This window comes from Benincasa hispida, chromosome 12 (genome assembly GCF_027475165.1).
Source record: "Benincasa hispida cultivar pf3 chromosome 12, pf3_genome.v1.1, whole genome shotgun sequence".
NCBI lineage: Eukaryota > Viridiplantae > Streptophyta > Magnoliopsida > Cucurbitales > Cucurbitaceae > Benincasa > Benincasa hispida.
Window position 1 is genome coordinate 66,321,121 of NC_143489.1, and position 11,448 is coordinate 66,332,568.

The 11,448-nt window shown below is 29.4% G+C and overlaps 1 protein-coding gene across 1 annotated transcript; it reads right to left on the reverse strand.

The window, feature by feature from the left end:
* Positions 1-473: 473 nt before the first annotated feature.
* LOC120067280 (beta-D-xylosidase 1) lies at positions 474-9,563 on the reverse strand. Its single transcript, XM_039018814.2, has 7 exons — positions 9,060-9,563; positions 4,787-5,068; positions 4,509-4,678; positions 4,276-4,373; positions 3,730-3,840; positions 2,840-3,493; positions 474-1,360 (listed from the first exon to the last, which is right to left on the reverse strand). The coding sequence occupies exons 1-7, from the start codon at positions 9,483-9,485 to the stop codon at positions 765-767; spliced, it is 2,337 nt and encodes a 778-aa protein (XP_038874742.2). The 5' UTR covers positions 9,486-9,563; the 3' UTR covers positions 474-764.
* Between the last annotated feature and the right edge of the window lie 1,885 nt (positions 9,564-11,448).

Here is an 11,448-nt window from a genome sequence, read left to right on the forward strand (position 1 = left end):
AAAAACATATATGTGTGTGTCAAAAAAAAGAAGTAAGGTAAAAATTTAAAAGAAGAAAAAGAAGAAAGAAATATTACACCAGTTAGTAAGTCTGCGGAGTTTGGTTGGATGCTTCGGAACCATTAAGTCGTGTCTACTTGGCTAGCCTCAGGTTCATCCAAAGGTACAATAAAGTGGTGGTTCTTTAGGCTATGTCTACGTGAAGGTCTAGACAATATTAGCTCTAATAATGTGTGTAATATTTGAATCGAAACTGACTATTTGAAAGTGATCCATTTTTTAATGTTGTTTCAGTGGATCCATTTAAAGTTTCTTTTTTTTTCTTAGGTTGTTTGTGCATTCTCTAGCAAGTAAGGCATTGATTTTATTTAGTTATTTTGATTACGTCAAACTTTGGTTAAGTGTGATTTGTCTCTTTTACTTTGTGGTTTGCGTTACTTGTCTAAGGATGAAATAAGGAAATTTCTAAAGTATAACATAAAAATCATCATCCATACTTCATTATCCAGAGACGGAATTTGTCCCTCAATCATAAATTTACAATTACAAAAACTACTTAAATTGCCCTTTGCATATTTGCTGCATTTGAGGCATTATCATAATTTAATACCAAACATCTTATAATCATAATTACTATCAATCCTTTTCCTCATACCTATTTGATTTTTATTTACATTCAATTCTTCTATTCATCTTTACTTCTCTAAAATTTTACATAATTAGGGCAAAACACTATCAACATTAGGACAGTGTTTCACATTCAATCAGAAGTTAATATCCTTTAAATCAATGTGAAGTGAAATCGAATGAGTAAGATCTCCAATATGGAGTTTATGCTCACCAGTCGGAATTCTTCGAGTTCCAAATTGATCAACTCGGCTAAGATGATCGCAAACATGGATTCCGATTCGAACTCGCTTTTGAGATCCGGCCATCAGATGAACCTTTTCGAATCCGATTAAGTGCTTTTCCGGCGACCAAGTCTGGTTCGGAGCGGTTGCGAAGACAAGAATGGTGTGAGATCCATCGACGGTTCCGGTGTTCTTGACGTCGATGTGAAGGGGGAGATCAGAGATGGAGGCGCAATCAATGTGAGAGACTTTGATTGCGGTGAAAGCGGCGGAGGAATTGGGGAAGAGATTTGAGAGAGGAACTGAGACTTTTGTTGGGGCTTCAGCTATGGAATGGGAGAATTTTGAGTAGCTTAAACCAAACCCAAATGGGAAAACGACCGGGCCCTTGTAGAACCGATATGTTCGACCGGGATAGCCGGTTGATGGGTCGGGTCTTAGGCCCATGTTTGTCATTGGGACCTTCGCTAAGTAGCTTTGTGGGTACCAAGTCATTGGCAATTTTCCTCCTGTATAATTCCAAAAGATCGTTAAATATAAAACCCTTTTGATAATTTTTATTCTTTTTTTACAAATATAATAAAATATCACTCTCTATACGTGATAGACACCGATAAATATTTATTTCTGTGTCAGTATCGGTCATTGATAAACCGTGACATTTGCTATATTTAAAAGTATTTCTAAAAATTTTTTTATTTAAAATAATTACCAAAAAAAAAGATCGTCAAAATACATGACTTCATAATTAAATTAAAAAAAAAAGGTTTAGAAAAGGATAAAATGCAAAATGGGTCTATTATGAAAATTATTAACAAAAGTTAGGGACATGACAAAATTGTTTGCAAAAATATAACACTTTTTTGTATCATTTGAACAAGATGCAATAACTTTGATTTTAAGATTTGAAAATTAAACTCATAAACATTGCGTTTACTTATTAATTACTTTTATGTATTTTAGTTACTTTATGGTCATATTTTCAAAATTAATACCGATTTTTTAAAATAAAAAAGTACTTTTTAAGAGCATGTTTTATTCTTAGATTTTCTTTTAATAATTAAAATGCTTTCTTAAGAAAAATAAAAATTATAATAAAGAAATTATGAGAAAACAAACCAAATTTTCAAATCAAATATTTAGTTATTAAAAATGACTTACTTGTTTTAGTTTTTGCAAATTGGTTTGTATTTTTTATAACGTCCTTAACAGTGAAAACAGAACAAATGTCCTTAAATTTAAATAATAATAATAAAACTAGGAAAAAAAACCTTTTAGAAAACCCAAAATTAAATGTTCTCAAACCACAAACCATTCTTAGCTTTTATCCACTTTGGTCTCATATTATATATCACAATCAATGTTAATTCCAAGTTTACTTCATGAAATTTTAAATTTGTTTTATTATCTATAAAAAAAATCCTAAACGTTCAAATTTATATAGTTGAACTATAAATGTATATGTCAAATATATCCCTAAATTTTTAATTTTGTGTCTAATAAGTTATTCATTGATTCAATATTTTTTTTAATTTTACAAAGTCACTAAATACAATTACAAATCTAAATTTTAGGCCTCATTTGGTAACCATTTTATTTTTTGTTTTTGTTTTTGAAAATTAAGCCTATAGACTTTACTTACATCTCCAAATTTCTTACTTTGTTATCTATTTTTCACAAATGGTTTAAAAAACCAAGTCAAATTTTGAGAACTAAAAATAGTAACTTTCAAAAAGTTGTTTTTGTTTATAGAACTTAGCTAAGAATTTAATTATTGTACTCGAGAAAAATGTAAATTGTTGTAAAAAATGTGGATGAAATAGGTTTAATTTTCAAAAACAAAAATAAAAAATAAATGATTACCAAACGAGATATTAATATTCAAGTTTATTTTTTAAAATTTCGAAAGTTCTTAAAATTCATATACCTATTAATGTTAATTCTATAATTAACTCAAAATTTAAAGAGGAAGGAAATGAATTGATTACCAGGATTAGTAGCCCCAAACAGAACATCAGCAATGGCCGCACCACCGGCTTGACCAGGATACCCAACCCAAAGAATGCCACTAATTTTAGCATCATTTTTCGCAAACGAAACATCAATTGGCCCGCCCGACATTAAAACCACCACCGTCGGCCCTTTACAAGCCCACCCAACTCTTCTCACCAATTCTTGTTGATGCCCAGGCAAAAGCAGACCATTTCTATCTCTAAACTCCGCTTCAATCGATTGGTCCAACCCCACCAGTACCACCGCCGCGTCTGCCACATGCGCCGCTGCTTCCGCCGCCGCAATCAGCTGATCCCCACTACACCCGACGTCGGCACAGCCTTTCTCATGGATGGTCTTAACGTACTTCGATATCCCTTGAAGCGGCGAAGTGTATCCGCACGCCACTCCCGCATAATTTCCAATCATCGTGACGGTAGCGTCCGAGTTCGGGCCGATTACTGCCACTGTGCGGTGGCGCGTGGGGGAGAGTGGTAGAGCGGCGTTTCTGTTTTGGAGAAGGACTATGCCTTGTCTTGCGGCTTCGAGGGCTAGCTGTTTGTGGGCCGGAGTGCATACGTCTTTTGGGCCCAAGTTGCCGTAGGGTTGGGCCGCAGGCTCGCCGTCGAACATTCCGAGCCTCATTTGAACTGAGATTAAATGGGATAATGGTAAATATACCGATCGACTCAAAGTATTAGCAAATATAGCATAATGCAAAAATAATTTGCAGTTTTAGAAAAAATCAGATCTGAATCTTAGAACCCATCATGACTATATGATTTATAGAAGTCTATCAATAATATAATCTATCACTAATAGGTTTTACTATATTTGTAATTCTTTAAAAATATTCTATCCACTTAATTATTACTATTGCAATCACCTGAGAGTAAATTGGCCAAGGCATTGTTGAGATCAGCTTCATTTAGGAGTCCTTTGCCCACTGCTGTTGCTGTGTGCACTGCCAAAAATGGTCCACAGTCCAAGTCCAAACCTGCAAATCATTGCTACAATTAGAACTTTGTTTATTTCCACTTCATGTATTTCTTAATTTTGTCCTCCATGTTTTGAGTTTCTTAGCACATTACTTAACACATAACAAGATTTGTTCTTTCAAGTGACATGGTATTTGAATATGTTAATAGAATGTTACTCTAATAACACAAAATTGTTTTTTTTTAAAAAACAAGTTTAGTCTCTAAACTTCTAGATCTGTCTAATACCAATATAACACATACAATAACCATTTTAACTTGTTTATAAAATATAAAAGGTTATTTATTAATATAAATATTTTCCTCTAAATTTTTATTTCCATAATTGTTTTTCAAAAACTTAAGTCGACTTTCCATAAAATTGAAATTTCGACATTTTCAACCTTGATTGAACTCATAATAAATATACAAAAATAAAAAATAAAAGTACTTACCAGCTTTAATTGTTGAAGCAGCGGCTTCTTCCGGCGTGCGAGTGAAATGTTGACTATCGTACAAAACTCCAACTGAATCACAATCAGATACAATATACCTGTTTCAGTTTACCACTGATCAATAATCCAACTTTCTAAATTATTTTTTTAAAATTCGATAGATCAATATCTCTCTTTGTAATAGTTGAACTAAGAAAACGAGCAACATCCATAGTAATTCTATGCTGACTCACCCATCTAGTCCCCAAGAACCCCGAATGGTGTTCTTAAGCAAATCGGGGTCAGCACAAGTTGGCTTTCCATTGACCTGATTATAAGAACACATTACACTCGCCACTTTTCCCTCCACCACACAAGCTTTGAATGGCACATTATAAGTGTCATCTAAATCTTGTTTGCTCACCTGCCCAAAAAAAACCAATTAAGATTTGTATGAAAAATGGGCTTCGGCCCATTAAAGCCTTCTTTTGTGACATGGGCCTTCAATTTCAAAAGTTCAATAAATAAATACCTTGGCATTGAAATGGTAACGGTCTACACCATTCCAATTGTCAAGATCATACGCAGTGTAATGCTTGCAACAAGCAGCCACCTTGAGCCTTTTCCCTCCAGCATTCCCCTGCAGCCCTCGGACGTAGTTGGCGGCGTATTTTCCGGCCAAGATCGGATCCTCACCGGGAGTTTCTTGACCTCGACCCCATCGTGGATCTCGAAAAATGTTTACGTTTGGACTCCAGTAGGTTAGACCTGCTGTGCCTCCATTGTACATAGCTCTTGCCTCGTCTGAGACCACCTACATTTGTAAACGTTGCAATCGATGTCATTATTAAGAATTATAATATATCAACTTCAACACGATTAACTCATATCAATTAAGAGATTATAAGTTTAAATTTTAATACCACATGCGGTGAACTAAAACAATAATAATATGGTAAATTTATTTATTTATTTTCATTTTTAAAAAAAAAGTTTCTAAATTATTTCTCCAGTTGTCAATGGTATTGAAGGTTAATTGGGAATGGTTGAAATGTCTATTGATTACCTAATGCTACGCCATTTTGGATTAAGGGACGAAAATGTGTCAATCGAATATTGGACTATTCATTTTATCATTTACAAGACAAGTGACGTGGGTAGTATATATATATATAAAAAGCTGAATATTTTTAAGAAATATGACGAATGTAATAGACATTATATTAAAAATGTAATTTGAAATTTCAAATATGTCAAATTTATTAGAAACAAAATCAAAAGTTCAAGAACATTAACCACTCTTCAAACTATATCAACTAAATTTCTAAATTGTAATTAGACATTTTTTTTCTGAAAGAATATTTATTATTTATTTGACTATCTTTGTAAATTTGTTTTACTTCATGTTTACTTTATCTAATATTAACTTTATTCTGTTATGTTTAAAATATATTTTTTTCAACTCAACAACTTGAAGATCTTATATCTTAATCAATTTCGTGGTTGAGATACTTAGATAATAGAGCTTTTTTAGTTAAGTTATAAAAGTTAATAAATAAAAATATAGATTTAGATATTTAAAATAAAAAATAAAAATAAAAACTAATTAGGCGAAAGGTAATGAAGTAAATTTAGGATAGATTTAATTGTGATTTAGAGATTATCAAAATCAATACTCCTTAAAATGATGGTGTTTGGCATAAGCTAAAATTGATTTTAGAAAAATCTAAAATCATTTCAAATTAATTTTGGAAAAATTAGTTAATAGGTGATTTTTGTTTTGTAATTGACCGAAAAATAGTCCCAAAATGACTATCTAATTTAGTTTTTGTTAAAATATTGTTGGTTAGTTATCTGTAAAATCTTTTTTTTTTTAATTCTAAATATTGAAGCAAAAGATGACAAACATTCTCAGTTATTAAAAGTTTAATAAAACAAACAATTATATATATTTTAAATTTTCTTTCCATATCTATTATAAACATTCACCTTATTCAAAATATCAATCATAAATATAAGAAATTAACAATAAAATAAAGAGAAATAGATATTTATCCTAATTATTTAATTAAATAATAATTTCTCAATTAAAAAATATAATTTTGAATAATTAAATAACTCTAAATTCTCTTTTAAACTAAACATGATAATTTAAAATCACTTTTAAATATTTAAAAAACACTTTAAAAAGTTTAGTTAAAAATCAATTTTACGAAATCATGCTTAAATCTCTTGTTCTGAAATTACTATTCTAATTATCACGGGAAACACTTTCCTTTAACTTTTACCGAGGTAATTTTCCCCACATGGCAGGCGCATGCTCTGTCAATTCTGAATTTGACAGCAAGACAGAAGTCAATGTCTTTTTGAAAATTTGAATAATATATTTCATTTTAATTAAAAATGTATTTTCTATTAAAAAAAATATTAGAATGGAAAAATATATATATCCAGGTTAGATGAACAAGTTGTTCTGCTTCCCACAGTCAGGAGGACCACTGAATCGACCCCAAACTTACACTTCCATGAGCATCAAATGGTACCTTTTAATATTTTTGTGACTTTTTTTATTTTATTTTTAAAATGTATTTAGAGTTTTCTGGGCCTGGCGTTTGTCTTTCCCCTCATAAAGAATCGAAATTTTATTATTTTTTTATAATCGTATAATTTAATGCAAAAATGTTTTACAAGAAAAAAAAATAGTTTGTTAATTAAACTTCTCAAATTTGGATTTAGCGAGGATCCGTGAAGAATAAATTATTAAATTGTAAAATATTGACCCGTGATATTTATTTTTCACATCTTATTATTCCTATCATCTCAGGGCTAAAATAGTAATTTAGCCGTGGAGCAATGTTTGACAAAAATGTTTCACTTTTCACCCTATCAAACTTTTTGTTTAAGGGTCGTTTTAAAATGGAATTTCACAAACATACCTTTTACGGTTACCCAATGCAATCATTAATTTAATTTTGATTTAAATCCTATTTTAGTCCATAAATTTTGAAGATTATTATATTTTAATCTCCACACTTTTAAATCATTTATTCTAATTCTTAAACTTTTAAAAAAACGCTTATTTTGGTCTCTACTATTAAAATTCTATCAACTCTTAAATAAAATGATAAGATAACTAGGTCGATGTATAAGTTAGTCATGTTAAACAAATTTAGGATTTCAATTTTAAATTAAATGGTAAAGTGACTTTCTATAGAACTCAAAAATCATTATACCTTCAAATTTTTGGTCGTTTAGTATTTTTGTGCATTGGTTGTACATAAGCTAAATGCAATTTCATCAAAAAGTTAACAAAATCTTAATTGTATGAACCAAAATAAACGCTTTTTAAAAGTTCAAGGATTAAAATGATCATTTTTTAAAATTTAGGGAGCATAATAGAACAAAATTCGAAGTTCAATTATCAAAATATAATTTAAACCTGCAATTTTCCTTTTGAAACATCGTTAATTTAATTTTTAGAAAATAACATGTTGTATGTACTATCTAAATGGGAGGGGAAAAAATCTTTCCACATAGCTTTAATAAATATGTAAAAAGACATGAAAAGCTTTCAAAAATCATTCCCAAAACGGTACTTTCACATCCTCAAATAAGTAAATAAAACAAATCATGCCCAAAATTAATCTGAACATATTTCAATTATTAAATCTTTTTAGTTCGCGTACAAAAATCAAACTATCGATGTTTAAAATCTCACTCTTCACTATCCAATTAAAAAATTCACAATAAATATATCATTTTAATTCATATACCTTAAAACTTATTTAATTTTAGTCACATTTAATATTAATTTTATATTTTCAATAAATCTTGAATTTAATCTTTATTACTAGTTTATTATTATTTTTTCAAAAAAAAAATTATCCATAAATATTTTAATATAAATTTTGGAAACATATATTTATTGTTATTATATAACCAATTTCTACAAAAAGTTTACTTTTAGAAACTATATTTAAGATCTATTAAAAGTACAATGACTAAGAGGACGTCTGGGGTAATGATTATTCTAAAATTATAATATCAACGACATTATTATGTAGTCTCCAATTAGTTTAAGTCAACACTATTTCAAACCCTAATTTACTCAAATATTTACTATTTGCTACAGTTTTTACTATTTTATATTCATCATTTTTTATTATTTATTACAATATTTACTATTTTCTTTACAAACTAAAATGATTTACACCTCAAACACATATTATTATAACCAAAACTAAAATAATCTATACAAAAAACACAAATTATTATAACTCAACTATAATAATCTAAGACTATAATAACCATCTTTTTGCCTCAAACAGCTCGTGTGTACTTTGCATACATTTTCAAGTGTCTAATTAAAAAAAATAAGTCAAACCACTCAAAATAGATTTCCAAGTGTATTTTAATTACTTCTTGTCAAAAGTGTTTAAATAACCTTGAGTTTTTTGAAAAATATTTATTTCTCAATTCAATCCAAAAAACCCTAAAATGATATATTTGAATTTACAAACTAAAATGTAATAAATCCCAAAGTATAGAGATCAAATATTATTTTAAAAAAATTATTCAAATAAGTCGTCACAACGTAGCTAATATGATTACTAATTAGTTTTTTAGCAACATAACTGAATGGACCTTGACATACAGTGTATGTGTTGGTAGTCAAATACGTGGAAGTAATTTTGTATGAATATAAAATAATGGGAAAAAATATAAAAGATATAATATGATAAATTTTCTATTAGAAAAAAAACAATACGAATAAAGAGAGAGAGAGATAAAGAGAGAAATATGACCCGTCCGATTTCTTGCCAGAGCGATTGATTGAAAGAAGCAGCGGTTGTGATGACTTGAGGAAAGCTAGTGGCGCCAGGGAAGGGCCCACCGAACTTAGTACCGGGGCCCACATTGGAAACTCCATGAAGCGCTTCGGACCACCACTCATATCCTCTAATCCCCAGCCGCGGCACCGCAATTGCATTGTTAACTAAAAGCCTTATTTTTTCCCCCAACGTTAATCTCCCAATTAAATCCCTAACTCTCTCTTCTATTCCCAACGATGTCTTACAGAACCCCATATTTCTTGTCCCCACATTCCGCCTGTCACATGCAAACGCCGCCGCCCCCTCCGCCCTCGGTGTCGCCACCGCCGCCACCACCACCACCACCACCCACACCGCCGCTGCCGACGTTAAACACCCATTTCCGAAATCACGAGCCATAACAATAATTGGAAAAAAATATTATGATAATAATGATAATATTATTATTTCCGTTTGGAGTGAGTGAGTGGGCTTAATAGCGTAAGTGAAGAGGGTAGTCGTATTGGGTTTTATAGGGAAAAAGTTGCGTACTTGTGATGATTTTTTTCGCTTTCACGATTGGGTTTCCACGTCGACGTTCCTCATGAACAAATTGGGATTTTTTTTTTTAAAAAAAAAATTTGGGAAATTTATTAACCAATGAAAATTAGTTTTTATTTTGGGGGAATTTATTAACCAACTTCGTATTAAAGGATAGTGGATAACTGAATTAAAGTGTTTTTTTAATGTCAATATCTCAATTTTATAGAAATATTGATGAAAATATAGATAAAGTGTCGATGTGTGATGAAACATCAATATTTAGATTTTTTTAAATTTATTTTATTTAAATTAATAAATAAAATTTTTACAGTTTTTACGTGAGTTGAATACTTGTTATAATATTATATTATATTCATATTAAGTTATATTTTGTTATTATTTTTTAAAAAATATTTAACTATTTTGGTATAACGAAAATGTCTATTTATTTCTTATGTTAATATCAAATTTATGAATATATAAAAGTATCAATTCATCGACGTGTGGATATATTTTGATTGATGACTAAAAATAATATGGGTTTTTCTGAAAAAAAAAATGGAGTGAAATAATATGGGATTCATATTATATAAGATGAGATTGATAGTGAGCAAATTGTAGACGCATCTGCCAAGTGGGGTACACTCAATACGAGTAGTTACCAAAAAGGAAGATTGGATATAAAACTAAACAATTCAAAAAGGAAGTGAGAGGAGTGAATAAATTGCTTTGTTTTGGCATCTAAATTGAAAACTTTAATTTTATTCCTTTTATTTCATTGGAGTATAGTTTAATCATAACCAACATATATTGTTAAAAGTATATTGATATAGTTAAATTTATTTTAATCCTATTAATTTGAGTTTGTTTTTGAGTTAAAGTAGTAATTTAACATCATATCCAACGAGAAAATCTGTATTTTAAAAATCCTACAAATTTCTTTGTTTTGTTATTTATTTTTTAAACTTAAATTCCAATCAAATTTTGAAAACTCAAAATAATAAGAAGGATTTGTTTTTGTTTTTATAATTTGACTATAAATTCAAAAGGTTTTAGAATTCTAAAAATTATAATGAGAAATTTGTGCATAAATAAGCATAAACAACAAAAAAATGAAACCATTTCCAACATACTAAGCTCTTAATTATATGATTTAATAAAAATAAATGAAAATAATGAAGCTTGAACTTAAGTTTAAAGAGGATTAAAAGGCCGATTTATCACTAATACTTTAGTTGAAAGGGACTTTATATAATTTAGTTGTTTTGATACTATCCTAATTTTTTTATATATAAGGCATAAAATTGAGAGGGAGTTCGAGTCCATGAGTCCATACTAAATTCATCTATGTCGATACATGATCTACTATAGTGTTTTTTGTTTATTTTTTACTAAATAATTTGTAATTAATTAATTGTTAAGGCTTTTCTTGATTAAAGTTGAAAAGTAAAATAAAATTTAGATATTATAAATTAATGAGAAGTTTGGCATAATGGTGAAAAAATAAGGCCAGGGGCTACGACCGCCACCGGGAATCATAGCAGTGGACTTTGTTGGTTACTTTCCTTTCCTTTTCTTTTAGTTCCTTTAAAAAATTAGGAAAAATATACCTTCTTCGTTTATAGGTTTTTAGTTTAATTTCTGTTTAGTCTATAAATTTTAAAATATTACACATCTAGTTCTTAAGTTTTAGTTTTAAGTTTGATTTTAATTTAGTCATTAAATTACAAAATGCTACAATTTTATTTTTTATATTTGAATTTTGCTTTGATTTGATCCTTATGTCTCAAAGTTTACACTTTTAGTATCAAATTTCACTAAATACTCACTTTACATCTTT